We start from the raw sequence: 19,430 nt of genomic DNA on the forward strand, positions 1-19,430 counted from the left end.
CCAAAACCTAGAAGTAAACCTTGGATCTCTGTTATAAATAATACTAGAAGGCACTCCATGCAATCATCCTATCTCTCTGATATACAACTGTGCAAGCCTCTCCAAGTGTCGCCACCGGCCCGAACGGGCTTTCGGCATTCGCGAAGGATGGTTGGACTCGTTTAATTGTTTAAAAATATGGATTGCTAGAATGACGTATTCTCAAACTGAGACCTTGTCAAACGAGCAATTTTATTAAATGATTCACCAATCCATATTAATCCCAAGCGGGACCCTCTATGGATTAGTGGTTTTCGCAAAAAGGAGGGGTTCGTGGAGTCGCCACCAATGTTTTACTCAAAACATTGGAAAAAGGGATAAGGCAATTGATTTTACAAATCAACTTTGGCCATTACAACCAGAGTTGGGTAAGGGAGTCGGTTACGCGTGGGGAAGGTGTTAGCACCCCACAGCGCCCCTTTCGGGTTCCCTATGACAGATTATTTCTAATATAATAGCGTAAAATTACTAAATTACCCCTATTTATTATAAGCGATTATAAATTAACTATCTACATGGTGATAGTTTAAATATGCACACAGAAAGCAGTAAAAGGAAGGATTTAAGAAGAAACCTCTTGAAGCGTGCTTTTATATATTGAGTAAGACTGGGAAGCTTTTTGGCGTTCCCTCGCTCTACAAGCTCGCTCGCTCCTTCCTAAAAACTTTTGACTATGGAAATCCGGAGGATTTCCCTTCGACTAGGTTCGAATCTCCAAGCTAAGTGCTCGGAATTCCGGAACTTCGTCGGATCGACTCCCAGAGAGATTTCTAGGGCAGAACACTGCTCAAAAACCCCAGAATACTCAAGGAGGGAGTCAAAACTGAGTGTGAAAGTGTGTAATGACGTCCAATTGACGTCATATTTATAGGGAATAGGCGCAATACGGCCTACAGAAGCAATACGGCCGTATTGAAATTTTTGAACTTCAATACAGCCGTATTGAGTTCAATACGGCCGTATTGAAGTTCAGAAATTTCAATACGGCCGTATTGAGTTCAATACGGCTGTATTGAAGCTTCAATACGGCCGTATTGATTTCAGTACGGCCGTATTGAAGTTTCAGAAACTTCAATACGCCGTATTGAGTTCACTGCGGCCGTATTGAAGCTTCAATACGACCGTATTAAGTTCAGTACGGCCGTATTGGGCTTCATTCCCTCCACTTCCTTATTTTGAGCTATTCTAAGACCTCTAGACCTACAGAGAACCCTCCTAGGGCCTTCCAGGAGTCCTTCTGGCTGATCTTCCTTCAGTCTTCGAGAGTCTTCAAGCTTTATTTCCGACCCGGACAATTTTAGGGGTCTACAGCTGCCCCCCCTTTACTTAGTCAAACGGTCTTTTGGTGTACCGGCTGACAAGTAAAGGAGTTGACCCAATTGTCCGGGTGATGTGCCATCCTTCCGACTTGTAGTGTCTTCAGGTGGGAAAATTGTTGAGTAGCCTCTCCAGGTTATTGCATACCTCGGCGCTTCTGACAACCTCGGTAGCTAAGTTTAACACCAACGTGCCTTTGACGACGCTGATGGCTGAGTATTGTCTCTCCAGTCCTTGAGTATTGTCTCTCCAGACCTTGAGTACTGTCTCTCCAGACCTTGAGTACTGTCTCTCCAGACCTTGAGTACCGTCTCTCCAGACCTTGTTTGAGTACCGTCTCTCCAGACTTTGTTTGAGTACCGTCTCTCCAGACCTTGTTTGAGTACCGTCTCTCCAGACTTTGTTTGAGTACCGTCTCTCCAGACCTTGTTTGAGTATTGTCTCTCCAGACCTCGTTTGAGTATTGTCTCTCCAGACCTTGTTTGAGTATTGTCTCTCCAGACCTTGTTTGAGTACTGTCTCTCCAGACTCTGTTTGAGTACCGTCTCTCCAGACCTTGTTTGAGTACCGTCTCTCCAGACCTTGTTTGAGTACCGTCTCTCCAGACTTTGTTCGAGTACTGTCTCTCCAGACTTCGTTTGAGTATCGTCTCTCCAGACTTTGTTTGAGTACTGTCTCTCCAGACTTCGTTTGAGTACCGTCTCTCCAGACCTTGTTTGAGTACCGTCTCTCCAGACTTTGTTCGAGTACTGTCTCTCCAGACTTCGTTTGAGTATCGTCTCTCCAGACTTTGTTTGAGTACTGTCTCTCCAGACTTCGTTTGAGTACCGTCTCTCCAGACTTGTGCATACCTCGGTGCTCTCGACAACTGGGTAGCTGAGTATTGCCTTTTAGGCTTTGAGATGATTTTGTCTCCACAGTCCACGATGCTGCTTCGACGGTTTTTTCTGATTTTGTGCCACTGAGGGCTGGATAACGCAGGGATCCGTCTAGGGGATGTGCAGTCATTCACAGGTTCCTGTGCCCCAACTTGCATTGCATTGTTGGTACCCATGGGGAATTTCTGACTCCTTGGGGTGTAGACACAGATGCTCTTTCTCTCTGAGTTGAGCGACGCCTTATGTTTGGCTGACGTCCTTTGACGTTGGTGGAGTATCCCGGTTCATCCTTATTCGGGTATCTCTTTTTGATTTTCTGATTTTTTGCCTCTGTGTAGGCTGTTATCCGCTGGGGGATTTCGTCGTTGATTTTGATTAGCCTCTTCTGTTAGGCGTATCGGCTTGACGTTCGATGTTTGGCTAAGAGCCGGATTCCTCTTGGGGAATGGTTATTGATCTTTTTGTGATTTTTCTTGAAGGGGTGCCTTTGAGTAGGCGACTGGGGATTTAGGGATCTTATGTAACCCAGAGTATTATTTAGGAAGCCTCTGCAGGCTTAGCCTCACTCAACGCTTGAGTTGGAGAGCTATCTTCCACTGAGGAAGTTTTAGTCCTTTGACTTGTATATACTGTTTGGATGATCGCACTTCCATTGGGGATTGCGTCGATCTTGCTTTGATAGCTCTCGCTGGGGATTTTCCCGTGAGCTTGAGCTGAGGTTCCCTCTGGGGAGTATTATTTCTGCGAGCCTCTCCAGGCTCAGTTATTCTGCATACTGTGGAGGATGTGGAGTATTATTTTGGTAAGCCTCTCCAGGCTTAGTTATTCTGTACAAACTGTTTGTTGGATTTTCTATATCCTTGCCTTTTTTCATTTTCGGCTTTTTCTGTATTTTGCCTTTTCTTCTGATTTGGCTTTTTCTGTATTTTGCCTTTTTTATGTTTTTGGCTTTTGCTGTACAGAAATTAAAAGTGCTAAAGAAATTAAATTCAGTTATTATGAGAGAGTATTATTTCGGCGAGCCTCTCCAGGCTCAGTTATTCTGAAGGAGTATTATTTCGGCAAGCCTCTCCAGGCTCAATTATTCTGTGGGAGTATTGTTTCGGCAAGCCTCTCCAGGCTCAATTATTCTGTACGAGTATTATTTCGGCAAGCCTCTCCAGGCTCAATTATTCTGAGAGTATTATTTCGGCGAGCCTCTCCAGGCTCAGTTATTTTGAGAGTATTCTTTCGGCAAGCCTCTCCAGGCTCAGTTATTATGATGCTGTTGATTTTCTGAATCTTTGTATTTTGCTTGCTGCTGTCATACACAAGCAATTTTCTATTTTTCTATTTTATGCGGTTGCCTCATGATAAGGTCTTTGAATGTGCAACTAATGTGTGTGTGATGCACAAATGCAATACAATTTTTTATTTTTGTTCATTTATTTAGAAAAGTGAGTGGCTCTCCCTATCCTCTTCTTCTTGGAGGACTTTCTGTCATTGACGCGAGGGGTTATTTTTGTGAGCCTTTATGCAGGAGATTATGGATTTTACAGGAACCCCTCCAATTTTCTTTTATTGACCGATTAATAATGGAATTTCGTACAATTTTTATGAAAAACCAATTCAGAGGCATAATCACATGGTCAAGAAAGAAAAGAAACAAATGGATATTTTTATTGATATTCACAAGTGTTTTTTACAGAAAGATATACAGAAGGAAATTTCTGAAGAATGGCTGGCCAAGGTAGGCTATACATTTTTGGCTTAAACAATTATATCTGTAATTGTCGCTCTTCCCGTTCCCTTAATCGCTTCGGGTGAGATGCCTGAGTCAGGAGTGTAGATGCTGCAAGACGCTTGCTTCTAGAAAATTATCACTTGAACTGCCTTTCGGTTTTCGGTTCAAGTGATCGTTGCTTGCTTTTGTTTTTATATCTTATTCTTTTGCCCCTAACTTTTGCTTAGGACGTATCCTAACGGGGTAAATTTGCCTTTGTTTTGCCTAGTACCCTTGTACTGGCAGGCTTTTTATTTTGCCCTAACTTTTGCCTAGGACGCCCTTTTTGGGTTTTTATCCTAGCGGGCCTATGCAAGCAACGTCTTCAAGCATAGTACTTCTTTACCACGTCAGTGTTGACTAAGTATCGAAGTTCTTCTCCATCCGTGTCTGTGAGGATTAATGCTCCTGCTGAGAAGACTCGTTTTATCACTTATGGTCCTCCGTGATTTGGGGCACACTTTCCGATTTTGTCCTTTTGAGTTGGTAGTAATTTCTTCATTACCAACTCTCCCTCATGGTAGACTCGAGGGTGGACTTTCTTGTCAAGAGCCTTTTTGATCTTCCTTTGATAGGCTTGACCATGGCATATGGCGTTCAGCCGTTTCTCTTGGATAAGGTTCAACCGGTCGTATCGGCTTTGAACCCTTTCTGCCTCGGAAAGTTTTGCTTCCATGATCACCCTTATATAAGGTTTTTCGACTTCGACGGGTAGAACTGCCTCCTGAAGTCCTATAACCATGAAGAGCAAAGGGTAATATCTCGTGTCAGTCTTTAAATGAGACAACCATCTTTTGCACTATTTTCTTGATGTTCTTTTTGGTTGCCTCGACTGCCCCATTCATCTTTGGCCGATATGGGGAAGAGTTGCGGTGTTGGATCTTGAACTCTTGGCACAGTTTTTCCACCATTTTGTTGTTCAGATTAGATCCATTATCAGTGATGATTTATTTCTCCATGCTTCCACTAGATTATTCTAAAATCTTTTGGGACAAGAGAGAAAAGAAGGGAAAAATATTTTTTATTCTGAAGTTTGTGTTTTAGAGGGGATTTATTTTTCAAAATAGTTTTTGTAAGAATGGGTGGCCAAGGTAGGCTTATGTGTTTAGGCTTGTTTGATTAAACACTTATGAAGTTAAAAAGTCGTGTTGTGATTCGACAACTTGGATAGCTTCCCTTGAACCTTTCTTGAATTCGGCTCGTGGTACCATCATGAATTTCTTTTGTTTTTTGATCGTCCTTATTTTTGCCTAAAACACCCTTTTGTGGTGTTTTAGCGGACCTTTGTTTTTGTTTATTTTTGTAACCCTAACTTTTGCCTAGGTCACCCTTTCGTGGGATTCCTAGCGGGTCTTTTGCTCTTATTTTTGCGCAGTCCCCTTTTTGGGTTTCCTGCCGAGCTTCTCTTATTTTTGAAAGATTTCTTTTTACCCATGATGGCACTTATCGAGGCCAAGGGAAGGTGCTCCAAGTTGTCACACACACTTCCACATGAAAATGATGTGGGTTTATTATTATTAAGATGATTTTAACCTCATTCGTGTTTATTCAAACAGGGTTAAAAATGATGTGGTTTAGAATTTTATTATAAGCAAGAAAAGAAGCAAGAATGATTTTATTATAATCATAGTGGAAACATGTGTCCTTATTTTATCACTGATATGGGTCCCAATGTTAGCCTCTTTTATCTTTCGACCATGCCCCAAATTCACGGTCTCGAGCTTCTTGATCTAGCAATCTTTGCAGATCCGGAGAAATGGTCTCCTCATCACTGTCCAACTCAACCCTTTCACCTTCGGATCCCGGTCAGAGCGAACAATTACAGACACAATTATTTTATTGGTTCTGTTTAGGTTTAGAATTTATTAATATTGATGAGGAAAGAGAGAAAAGAACAAAAGAGAGAGTGATGTGTGAAATGCCTCTTTATTGATATATGTAAAATGTACAAAAACCCTTATTTACATGAAAAGGTTCTCATGATCTCGGGTACTGATCATGAGTCCCTAAAAGAGAAGAAAAATATGAAGGGGCCCTATTGTGGCTTGCCATTCTCTACTCCTGCTTTGGTAGAGGATTCTTGCTCACGTCGGGCGTTGTCGAATCGAAGGTGACCCACCCAGCATCAATAAGGTTTTGGACCTTGTATTTGAGAGCTCTACAGTTCTCCGTTGAATGCCCCGATGCCCCCGAGTGGTATAGGCATTTATCTTGTGGTTTGTACCACTCGGGATAAGGTGGATCAATCTTCTTTAGTGGAACGTAAGCTAGAAGACGTGCTTCCAATAGCTTCGGCAGGAGGTCGCTATATGTGGTCGGAAGTTTATCAAACTTCTTCACAGGGTTGAATTGCGACTTTCCTGACTTCGAAGTGGAAGAAGATGAGGAAATGGTTATAGCATTGACTCCTCCTTCCCTCTTCTTCCCAAAGGTCTTCTTAGCTTTAAATGATTGGGAAGGTTTAACTAGCTTCCCGCTTTTCAGCTCTTGTTCCACTCTTCCTCCAACATGATGGGACTCATGGTCACTGTGCTCAGCCCCTTGTATGTTGTGGTGACGCATGAGTTCCATCATTTGCGCCATTTGCTCTTTGAGCTGTGAGAGCTCGGCTGTAAGCTCCTTATTTCGTTCCTCCAACGCGTCCATTTTCTTGTTGAGCTGAGAGAGCTCGGTTGTGAGCTTCTTATTTTGCTCCCCCAGCGCTTCCATCTTTTTGATTTTCTGCGCGCGTGTGAGGACAGAGAGATGACCAGCCACTTTCTAGAATGAATGTTTATTCTAATTAGCTTATTTATGATATGAATACACTCTTGATGTGAGCTTGATAATCTTTCATCTTTGAGGCGCTGCCTTTTTAAGATGAAAGTTTATCATCCTCCCTAGGCTATTATCTCTCCACAACGGAGAATCTCAATAGTCATGGGTCTCTTTCACTCACATCGAGAGGGTATTAGTGAACCTATAAATGATGATGAGGATGCATGAGGTTTTATTGATAATGATGCCTATGCTCCTTACTTTTATTATATTTTCACACGTTGGTCTTTCCTCTCATGTCATGGTTTTTTCATGCATGGGGATTATTCTTTAGACCTTATCACGAGGTTATTTATTAATGCACAAACAATGTCACATAACGAATGCACAAACAATTCACTCATCCACGAACAGTCACGAGCGAATCACGAGGTAGGGGTCTCCTGCAGAAAAGTGCATATTCAAGGAGGATCTAACTGTTCTCACTTGGTCAAAGGCCCCCAAGGTGCCCCCATTATAGGGACCCAATTCCTCTCATCGTAGGTCGATGGAAAGCTCCAACGCACCGTCGGACTCAAGTTCATGGTTATCACCTTGAGTGATGTTTTCCGACAACGGTCTCATAGGCTCCTATAAACCCATCAACCGGCCGTACTAACATCTACTCCCTATGGATTACCACTCATGCCCCCGGGTATAGAGGGAACTGTTGTGTGCAAAGGTTTGTGTGCAATTTATTTCAAACAATTGCGGAAAATTAAACAAACAACAGTTATTTAAAGCCAAATATATAAAACATATTATCATACAAGTGAGGGGTAATAAAGTAATTTTAACTATTATTTGTTAAAAATAATCTGTCACTAAATGGGACTGACTCTCAAGGCTTCCCCAGTGGAGTCGCCATCTGTCGCCACCCGGCCCGAACGGGCTTTCGGCATTCGCGAAGGATGGTTGGACTCGTTTAATTGTTTAAAAATATGGATTGCTAGAATGACGTATTCTCAAACTGAGACCTTGTCAAACGAGCAATTTTATTAAATGATTCACCAATCCATATTAATCCCAAGCGGGACCCTCTATGGATTAGTGGTTTTCGCAAAAAGGAGGGGTTCGTGGAGTCGCCACCAATGTTTTACTCAAAACATTGGAAAAAGGGATAAGGCAATTGATTTTACAAATCAACTTTGGCCATTACAACCAGAGTTGGGTAAGGGAGTCGGTTACGCGTGGGGAAGGTGTTAGCACCCCACAGCGCCCCTTTCGGGTTCCCTATGACAGATTATTTCTAAAATAATAGCGTAAAATTACTAAATTACCCCTATTTATTATAAGCGATTATAAATTAACTATCTACATGGTGATAGTTTAAATATGCACACAGAAAGCAGTAAAAGGAAGGATTTAAGAAGAAACCTCTTGAAGCGTGCTTTTATATATTGAGTAAGACTGGGAAGCTTTTTGGCGTTCCCTCGCTCTACAAGCTCGCTCGCTCCTTCCTAAAAACTTTTGACTATGGAAATCCGGAGGATTTCCCTTCGACTAGGTTCGAATCTCCAAGCTAAGTGCTCGGAATTCCGGAACTTCGTCGGATCGACTCCCAGAGAGATTTCTAGGGCAGAACACTGCTCAAAAACCCCAGAATACTCAAGGAGGGAGTCAAAACTGAGTGTGAAAGTGTGTAATGACGTCCAATTGACGTCATATTTATAGGGAATAGGCGCAATACGGCCTACAGAAGCAATACGGCCGTATTGAAATTTTTGAACTTCAATACAGCCGTATTGAGTTCAATACGGCCGTATTGAAGTTCAGAAATTTCAATACGGCCGTATTGAGTTCAATACGGCTGTATTGAAGCTTCAATACGGCCGTATTGATTTCAGTACGGCCGTATTGAAGTTTCAGAAACTTCAATACGCCGGATTGAGTTCACTGCGGCCGTATTGAAGCTTCAATACGACCGTATTAAGTTCAGTACGGCCGTATTGGGCTTCATTCCCTCCACTTCCTTATTTTGAGCTATTCTAAGACCTCTAGACCTACAGAGAACCCTCCTAGGGCCTTCCAGGAGTCCTTCTGGCTGATCTTCCTTCAGTCTTCGAGAGTCTTCAAGCTTTATTTCCGACCCGGACAATTTTAGGGGTCTACACCAAGGACCACCTCTTGTTGACAGGAAGAAAGTGTGCACACTTTGTCAACCTATCAACAATCACCCAAATAGTCACTATTCCTAGCTGTCCTAGGCAACCCAACCACAAAGTTCTTAGTGACACTATCCCACTTCCACTCAGGAATCTCTATCAACTGCAAAACCCCTCCGGGCCTCTGATGCTCAATCTTCGCTTTTTGACAAGTTAGACAAGCTGCCACAAATTTTGCTATCTCCCTCTTCATACCAGGCTACTAGAAACTTTTCTTGATGTCTTGATACATCTTAGTCATACCGGGATGTATGCTAAGACGATTCATGTGTCCCTCTTCCAGAACAACTCTCCTCAATTCTGAATCTTGAGGTAAACAAATCTGACCTCTGAATCTCATAATCCCTTCAACCCCACACTCAAAACCAGCTGTCGTCTCGATACCAAGCAATCCCAAAATCCTCAACAACTCTAGATCCTGTAATTGCTTAGTTCTCACCTGTCTCAAGAACTCATTAGTTATGGTGATCATACCACAACTAATGTGATCCTAAACAACCTCCACCTCTGGTCTCAAATCTCTGAACTGCTCAATCAACTCCAACTCCCTAATCATCATAGTTGACATATGAATGGATTTCCTACTCAATGTATCTACTACCACATTCGCCTTCCCAAGATGATACATCAACTGGAAATCAAAGTCCTTTAGGAATTCCATCCACCTCCTCTACCTCATATTCAACTCTTTCTGATCAACAAGGTACTTCAAACTCTTATGATCACTGAATACACTGAATCTCGCACTATACAGATAGTGCCTCCACGACTTCAAGGCAAACACCACAGCTACAAGCTCCAAATCATGAGTAGGATAATTCTTCTCATGGGTTTTAAGTTGCCTTGAAGCATATGCCACTACTCTCCCTCCCTGCATCAACACACAACCCAATCCCTGGTGAGAAGCATCACAAAACACATCAAAATCCTCAACTCCTGAAAACTCTACTCACAAGCATTCGTCCACACAAAAGGCTGATCCTTCCGAGTCAGTTAAGTCAAAGGCATTATATTTGAGAGAAACCCTCTATGAATCTCTGATAATAACCCGCTAACCCAACAAAACTCCTAATCTCTGTAGCAGTCCTCGGACGCTCCCACCGAATCATAGCCTCCACCTTGACTGGATCCACTACAATCCCCTCTGTCAATATCACATGCCCCAAAAACCTCACCTCGGACAATCCAAACTCACACTTGGACAACTTGGCATACAACTGTCTCTCCCTCAGCACCTCCAAAACCAACCTTAGATGCTCACGATGGTCCTCCAAAGATCTAGAATACACCAAAATATCATCAATGAAGACCACCACAAATTTGTCCAAGAATGACCTGAAAATCATGTTCATGTAATCCATGAACACTACCAGAGCATTAGTGACACCAAAAGGCATCACTACATACTCATAGTGACCATACCTAGTCCTGAAAGCAGTCTTTGGTATGTCACTTTCCTTTACCCTGATCTGATGGTATCTGGATCTCAAATCAATCTTTAAAAATACCGAAGCTCCCCTCAACTAATCCATCAAATCATCAATCCTCAGAAGTGGATACTTATTCTTTATCGTCAACTTATTTAGTTATCGATAATCAACACACAAACGGACCCTACCATCCTTCTTCTTCACTAACAATACCGGAGCACCCCAAGGAGAAACATTGGGCCTCACCATCTGTTTCTCCAACAAATCCTCAATTTATTTCTTCAGCTCTACCAACTCAGCTCGAGCTATCCTATAAGGAGCCACTGATACCGATCTTGCACCTGGTACTAGATCAATACTGAACTCAACATTATGTATAGGTGGCAATCCTGACACATCATCTGGGAACACCTCAGGAAACTCACTGAGAATCTCAATCTCAGTGATGGCCCTCTTTGTATCAATACTCAAAGTGGAAAACAACATGAAGCACTCAGATCCATCCCTCATCAACTGCTCAGCCTGACTCGTTGATACCAACACCTCATCCTCTAACTGAGGAAATACCAACTCTCTTCAAGCACAATCTATAAGGATGTGATGGGCAGATAACCAATTCATCCCTAAGATTATGTCGATATCCACCATGGTCAACACAATCAGGTTCACTCGGAACCTCTTACCAAACACCTCTGTAGGGCATCTCACACACATCTCCAACGTTACCACAGAAACTAAACCCGGAGTATACATAGACAAATCAACATGCAATACAGATATCGATAAACCCACTCTCCTCACACAATCAATAGAGATAAAAGAATGCGTGGCACCAGAATCAAACAAGAACAAAACATTCTCACCTGTTGTCTTACCCTTCCCCTTCACCAAATCTGATGAAGTGGAAGCCTCTACACCTGATAAAGAGAAAACTCTCCTCGTAGCTGTAGGCCTAGGTGGTCTCGGAGCACTCCCAGATGGAGTCGATGGCATCTGACAATCTCTGGAAAGGTGGCCTGGCCTACCACATCTGAAACAAACATTCCTCGGATGGGAACAACCTCTAACCACATGTGCTCTTCCACATTTGTAGCATCGCACTGATGGTGCTCCACTCTGAGGAGTAGCAAGACAAGTTCCCCTACTGACAGCACCCCTCTGAGACTGAACAGGCCTGTCATAGGATCCCCTCTGCTGGCCTCCTCTCCTAGATCTAGATGATCCCTCCTGAACTCTAGCAGCCTTGTCCCTGCTACCACCACCCTCCAATCTCTCAACAGTCTTTGCCTTCTCAACCAAGGCAAGAAACTCCACTATGGACATAGGGACTATGACCCTCTTCAGCTCATGCCTCAACCCTTCTGCAAACTTCCAACATCTCCAAGCCTCAGATATGGCCTGAGAGTAGAAGACCCTTAGAAACAGACAAGCTCCCCTGATATAGTCTCATGAACTCCGCATCCTTAACGTGTCTAATGCTGTCCGGGAAATACTTCTCCAAGAAAACTCTCCTGAAGCAATCCCAATCTACAACCACACCTCTACGCTCCTTCATCTGCCTGGTGCCTCTCCACCAGTACTCAGCCTCGCCTACCAGCATGTAAATTGCATAGGCCAACTTCCTATCCTTAGAAGACCCCAGAACACTGAAGATCTTCTCCATCTCGCTCAACCACTGATCTGCCACATCAGGATCTGAATCTCCCTTAAATTGAGGAGGCTGACATCCCCTGAACTCTGCTAAATCTCTCCTATCTTGAGAGACCACCGGTCTAGCTGCCTTAGCCCCAGCTCTACCCGCCTTCATCTGAGCAAAGTGAGCACTCTGCTGCTGCATCGCCATGGCCATCATCTCCACGGCCCTAGCGATCTGATCATACTGAGGCCTCACCATACTAAAAAATCCAAAACATTTTTTAGTAACACTATACCACCATATATCACCAAAACTAACACATATCAGAGATATGACACAATAGAAATCTAGAAGGATCACTCCCCATAGAGTATCCAAAAGACTCGACCGACTCTGATACCATAAAAGTGTAACGACCCGCCATGGTCTCTACACTTAGTGGAATCGCACTACTATTAGCAAACTAAAAGGAATATTAAGCTGGATAACTCATACATACAAGGATAGGTAAGAATAAAAATAACTAAGTTTTTGTATACAAAATAGAACACCATATATGTACAATCATCCCAAAAAATAATATTTCCTAATGTCGGTCAAGCACAAACAAAATCGTTACCCAGAATGATAACTCTAACACGAGGATCAAACTCCCCGTCTCGCAGCGGTCACCTCAACTCCAATCTATCCCTGACCTGCTCCCATACCAAGTATGATCATTACAATCCCACCACATGGAAACAGAAGGGTAAGCTAGAGTTCAAAAATCAATCATCCAAGTACAGAACAATAATCTATACCACACAATCATCCAACTATCAATCATATTCATAGAGTCACACCATACACTCTATCCAATACTACTCATGGATAAAATACAATCCACCAATCATGAAACCAAACACCACACACTTCATCATATTAACAATCATGCAATAAATGCATCTCATGACAGATATCAATGCATATCAATCATTTAATGCATCGTCACGCATACACCTAGGAGATCTCCCACTACAAGAATTTCGCGGATTAGCGAGGAAATTTAGCGAGGGATATAAATCCAAGCTATTTCCTCGCTAATTAGCGAGGGACTGGCGAGGAATACAGTTCCTCTCTAATCCCTCGCTAATTAGCGAGGCAATAGCTTGGATTTATATCCCTCGCTAAATTCCCTCGCTAAATAGGATTATTTTGCGACCAACCTTCATCTCCTCGCAAATCCGTCGCTAAAGCTAGTGCTTATTTAGCGAGGAACTTAGGCCCTCGCAAATCCCTCGCAAATCCCTCGCTAAATTATGAGCCAAAATATAAAAACGAAGTTTTCATCTAGCGAGGGAGTTTTCTTGTCGCAAATCCCTCGCTAATGAGTTATAAGTATAGCCCTCGCAAATGCCTCGCAAATCCGTCGCAAATTAGTGAGGGAAAAGGTCTTTCGCTAATCCCTCGCAAATAAGAGATTTTGTTGCTAGTAGAATTTGAAATTCAAGTATTTGTAAAATTTCTTCAAATAGTAGAATTTCAAATTCTCCCAAAAAAGTAAGAATTTGAAATTCCTCATATTTTTTTCTTTTTATTTTACATATATATATATATATATATATATTATCTTATTTGTTATCTCTTCATTTTTTTTAATTATTGAATATTTTTAAATATTTTAAAAATTATTAAATATTATCTAATATTAATTTTAAAAATTATTAAATATTATCTAACATTATCTATTAAATAAAACTATTGATTAAATAAAACTATTGATTAAAAGATAAAATATACAAATTTTTAGACTTAATTTATTGAATAAAAAATTCAATATATAACGTAATTATATTCATTAAATAACTCTTTTAAGAGTTACTTTTGAAGTAACTGAATTTTCACTCATATATATTTTTTAAAATACACACACACACACACACACACATATATATATATATATATATATCATCATAAATTTTAAATATAATTTATATGTTTACAATATGAATTTAGTGCGTATATGTTTTGTTTTCTTAATTATGATAATTTAAAATATTTTTGCTTATTTTGATTTATATATGAATTTAGTCTCTGTAAGGTCATGTTTTCTCAATTATAGTTCTTTAAATTTTTATCCTTATAAATATGTATTTTTCAAATTTTAGTTCTTTAAATATATATTATAATTTTCTTTCACTCTAGTTCATGTAACTTCGTACTAACAACTAAAAATTAGAAAGAAAAAAATATAAACTTATATTGACTAAACTTTGAAAAAAAATATTATAAAGATTGGAATTGAGAAAGGATAATCCTATAAGGATTAAAAATAATTTTAAAAAATTGGAAGGATCAACATTAAAAAACTCTAAATTAATATTTAACTTATATTTCATATATAATATTTGTAAAATTAAAGTAAGCATAAATTATATATATTAATCAATTTTATCAAAATATTTGTTAATTATCATATTATATATAAAGGAAGTTTTTTTTTTCTAAACACTTATCACGATTTTTTCAAAAACGTTTTTGCTCAACATGTTTTTTTTTACTCTATCTTTTTTAATAAATTTAATTTAATTTACCTTCTCTCCATAACTCTCTCTCTCTCTCTCTCTCTCTCTATATATATATATATATATATATGTGTGTGTGTGTGTGTGTGTGTGTGTGTGTGTGTGTGTGTTTCTTTTCAATAAAATACATGAGATTTAAAACAAAACTAATTGCATAGAGTAAATATTTCACTTCATTTTTAATGTATTTTAATTTTTTTTCAAATACCAATATTTTATTATTTTTAAAACTAAAAAAACAACTTATTACTATGTATACTTTTTTTCTTATATTTATCTTTTTTAATATTATTTTGTAATTTAAAATAATATGATATTAAAATTATAATAATATATCTTTTTGTATATTTTTATCAATATTATTTCTATTTAGCTTATTGTTATTTTCAATTATAGTTTAAATTAAATTCATTTATAAAGATAAAAATTATTTAAATTTATCAAATAAAAAATTTAAAATATTTATGTTTAATAATATAATATGTTTAAAAAATTATATTAACTAATATTTTAAAACTCGTATATATCAATTTTTTTATCGACATTTTGGTGTGAATCTTCTTAGGTGCTGGTACATAGCAATTAAACTAATTTTATTTAGTTGGTATTTGAAATAGTTTATTTTGAAGAAACACTTTTTTTAAAAGGATATTTTTAACTACTAAAATAATCTTAAGCTTTAAAAAAATATTTTAGATTTTTTTATTAATAAATATTATACCTTATTTCTAATTTGAAAACATTGCTAATGCAGAATACCAAAGGTATTGATCTGTTTGAGAAGAATCGCACTACAATTTTTTTTACAAAAGTATATATTTGAGGGTATAGAAGTAGAAGAAAAATAGAATAGAGGGTGCGGAAAACCTAGTGGAGTTGGGTGAGAATGGGAATAGCAGGTAGGGTTGGAGATTATGCTTTCAAGGCATTCACCGCCACACTCGGAATCGCCACCATTTACCTCACCGCCACCTTCTCCGTCAACGTTTACAGAGGCCTCTCTTGGCACAATGCTCAAATCGTAATCTCTCTCCATTTTTTCGTTATCTCTTTGTTACTATGCTTATTGCGTTACTCGCTTCAATCAATCTAGGTTTTATGGTCTGTGCCTGTGATTCATATTGTTTGGACGCCTTTCTATTCATTGCATGATTGTTTTTCAATCAATTAACACTTCCTGCATCAATTCGTTCCTGCCTATAACCTAGCATGTTGTTTTCACTTTTCCTCGATTGTTCCTTTTTTCTACAATTCTTCTTTTGTTCAATTTCTGAAAGGTATGTTCTAGCTTTTTGAGGATATGTAGGGGGATAAATTATTTGTTGTTTCGTGTTATATAACGTTGTTTTCTATTCAGACTCATATTAATCGATCTTCTACATTTCTCTCTGTAATGCATTCTGTAATTATTGTTTTGGTAGAAATCTTGAATCTCATGTCAACTTTGCGTTGTGTTATTTTCAAATGCTGGCAAAGTTTAGTTTTAATTTTAGTTTAGTTCACAACTCTGACCTGTATTCCTAGGATTATACATTAAATTGATACTAAGATTCAGTTACTTGATCTTCCTAGAATTATTGAAGGTGCTTCTGAAGGCAAGGGACGTGGGAGGCAGGTAAAACTAAAATTTCTCTATCCCGAGTAGAATGTGATGTTTGGTTCTTTTCATTGAATGCTTTGGAAAGCATGGCTTCCTTATTATTAACAGCGCAGGACTTTTGTTTTCTGAATTTTCTCTGATTCTCTCAGGTTATTGCTGTTGCTAAATCTTCAGACATAGTACTGATGGTTCTTGATGCTTCCAAAGTAAGTGCCATTTTCCATATTCTAATGCAGTCTTTCACTCTGTTGTTACTATTGCTAGTTGATAAAATGGTACGTTGGTTGTTGCAGTAAATTATATTCTAACAAGGGATAATAAGTAGCTAACATATTGTCGACTAATTAAACATTATCATTAAAGAAACCCTTTAAACGGGCCCAGGAGCTAAACTAGTGGTCTTTTTATTTAGAAATTTACTCACTGCCACTTTTAATTTTTCTTTGTAAATATAAACTCACTTGCATAACAAAGTTCCATTATGATTAATTTTTTGATTATATATACATATATATTTATCATTTTTCCATTACAATTATTATGAAGATAATGAAATTATAACTTTATTTGATCAATAAATTGATTTGTTCAAATATTTGTGCCACTATTATTTGAGTAATTCTTTCATGTTTTAATCTCTGTTATCAATTGTCATGTAGTTATGTTAACTATAGATTTCCTGACACTACTACAAAATCGAAACTCAGTATAAAAGCATAAAAAGAAAATTAATGATTGTTAAATTGTCAATTTTGAAAACAAAAATGTTTCTATTAAGTATAGTTGTTGGATGCAATTTTTGGAGATTGGAGAAAACATGATATTATCTTAAAAAACAATTAAATGATAAATCAAAGTGTTTTACATAACAAGATTAAAAAGATGTTGAAATCTTTACCGATACAAAAAAAAAAAAAAAAAGTGTCACCACAAATTGAAACTAGCATGTCATCTTTATTTTATATAAGAAACATATTTGAACTTTACAATCTTGAGACTCTTTGATTTAGAATCAACATAAATTAGTTGATATAAAAAGATTTAAAGGAAATAGAATTTGCAAAATAAAAGGTTCACAAAAAATTGATGGTGAATTTGTCTCAACTAGGGCAAAGAAATTTATTGTATGTTATTTTATATTTTAAGATTGATTATGTACTTTTTTAACCTCTTGTTATTTCACTTATTTTTTTTATTTATTATTTGTATGAAACATATGAAGAATCAATGACACAAAAATATGGAGAAACACTTCATCTCATCCTATAATTGATTCTGATCTTTGGTTAAAAGTTGCAGGTGAAAACAAGAAGAAAAGAGTGCATGGCATGGGACATAGCTTGGATCTTGGAACTAGTAGCTCTACCCAAGCTTCATCGATCCAGAGGTTGCAGGTTCCTCTAAAAATCTTACGCCTATGACAGAAGAACGGGTCAATACAGTTATAAATAATGCATTGGCCTCTTTTTTGCAAACACAATTACCAGAGATGATGAGGCAAATTCAGGCAGTTCAACCATCAACACCATCAACCAACCAACATAGGGAGGATCAAGGACGAGATGATGATTTTACTAGCTTAGGTTGATTACTATTTAGGATGACTCATTATTTGACTTTTCTTTTTGTAAGACATTAATTAGTTTTGGTTTCTTTAAGATAGTATGCACAAGTTGGATTTTGTAAGACATTTAACAATTTGGTTTTGTAAGAGATATTGTTACATGTAACTTTTATTTTAAATCATGTTGAATTGAAAAAAAATTATGTAGTTGAATTAAGTGGCATATCTACAGGGATTCATGAGAGAATAATGTATATATATCGATAAATTAGGAAGGTTTCGCAAGATATTAGCGAGGGATTAGCGTGGTATTCGTGAGGGAACTCAATCCATATGCTTTGATGGATTTGCGTGGGATTAGCGAGGGATTTGCGAAGGACCTATTTGCGAGGGTTTAGCGACGAATTTGCGAAGGACATATTTGCGAAGGATTAGCGAGGGATTAGCGAAGGACATATTTGCGAGGGATTAGCGAAGGATTAGCGAAGGACACATTTGCGAAGGATTAGCGAGGAATTAGCGAAGGAAATATCTGCGAGGGATTAGCGAGGGATTAGCGAAGGACATATTAAATGCGATTAGCGAGGGAATTTAGGTTCTACATTGGCGAGGCGATAGGGATGAATTAGCGGCACAAATTTGCGACGGACTAGCGAAGCTAGTTGCGAGGGAAAAACGAAGGAATTTAGCGAGGGAATTGCAAGGGATATGCATCCGTCGCTAATTAGCGACTTGAATTTAGCGAGGGAACGATCCCTCGCAAATCCCTCGCTAGTCCCTCGCTATTCTGTTTTGCGAGGGATTTGCGAGGGATTTGCGAGGGATTTTTCCCTCTCTAATTCGCAATTTTCTTGTAGTGTCCATAACCCGCCAACCCGCATAGGTGATTCCGTGATTGGGATTCAATATAAATAATGGGCTTTATATAAAAAAAATCAGGCCCAATAGGTAAGGAGAGAATTTTATAACAACTAGTATAAACTTTATAAGCAAACCACCAAAATATACGGTTGATATTTGAATCATCTAAAGAATATTTAAAGTATCAAAAATAATAACAGGGACCAGCAGTTACATGATGGTTGTATACAATGGTTCATATTAATTAAATACCTACGGGGAGAAAATACAGGAACCAGGAGAACGTAAAAAAATACAATTTTTAATTTCATATGGTTATATTTATTTATTTGTAGTAATTTTTTTTATTTGAACATAAGATATAATTTTTTTCCATTTTTTTACAATTTTTTTTTTTTGGTATGCGGGCTGGCTCGCCGACCCGCCAACCCATCCTTAAGCGGGGCGGGCCAGCATTTCCAGCCTGTTTTTCATGACGGGCCAGCCCAGCCTGACCCATTTTTGATAGGCCATGGGCGGGACAGGCTAAAACGGGTCAGGCTGGCCCGTTTTGCCACCCCTAGGTTCAATCTTTGCGAAAGAGGAAAAGTAAATAGATAATTTAAATCCACTTTTTAACACATCCCCAAATGTGTAATTGGCTTTTAAGCAATTCTCTTTTATAAATGTAAATAACTTTGTCGTACCTATAAAATATAGTGTTTTTATTTTTGTTTTTAAAATTATTTTTACAATTTTGTGTCCATAAAAAACAATATATTTTTTTATCAACAAATTAACTGTTAAATTTAATGAAATTTTTTTAAATATTATAGAAA

The 19,430-nt window shown here is 38.4% G+C and overlaps 1 protein-coding gene and 1 long non-coding RNA gene across 3 annotated transcripts; one reads left to right on the forward strand and one right to left on the reverse strand.

Annotated features, from left to right (window-relative positions):
* Positions 1 to 9,159: 9,159 nt before the first annotated feature.
* On the reverse strand, positions 9,160 to 12,194 carry LOC145958663 (uncharacterized). Its single transcript, XM_083076172.1, has 5 exons — positions 11,811 to 12,194; positions 11,057 to 11,674; positions 10,683 to 10,942; positions 10,019 to 10,292; positions 9,160 to 9,396 (listed from the first exon to the last, which is right to left on the reverse strand). Exons 1-5 carry the CDS (start codon positions 12,192 to 12,194, stop codon positions 9,160 to 9,162), a joined length of 1,773 nt encoding a protein of 590 aa, XP_082932298.1.
* A 3,963-nt stretch (positions 12,195 to 16,157) lies between these two features.
* Positions 16,158 to 17,974, forward strand: LOC145959036 (uncharacterized). Of its 2 annotated transcripts, none has more exons than XR_014434652.1 (3): positions 16,158 to 16,202; positions 16,337 to 16,393; positions 17,481 to 17,974. It is a non-coding gene; the product is annotated as an uncharacterized LOC145959036 (long non-coding RNA). The 2 variants fall into 2 exon arrangements; XR_014434651.1 differs by having other exon boundaries at positions 17,487 to 17,974.
* Positions 17,975 to 19,430: the final 1,456 nt, after the last annotated feature.

The sequence above is a fragment of the Cajanus cajan genome, chromosome 6 (genome assembly GCF_000230855.2).
Source record: "Cajanus cajan strain Asha chromosome 6, NIPB_CcT2T_4, whole genome shotgun sequence".
Lineage (NCBI taxonomy): Eukaryota > Viridiplantae > Streptophyta > Magnoliopsida > Fabales > Fabaceae > Cajanus > Cajanus cajan.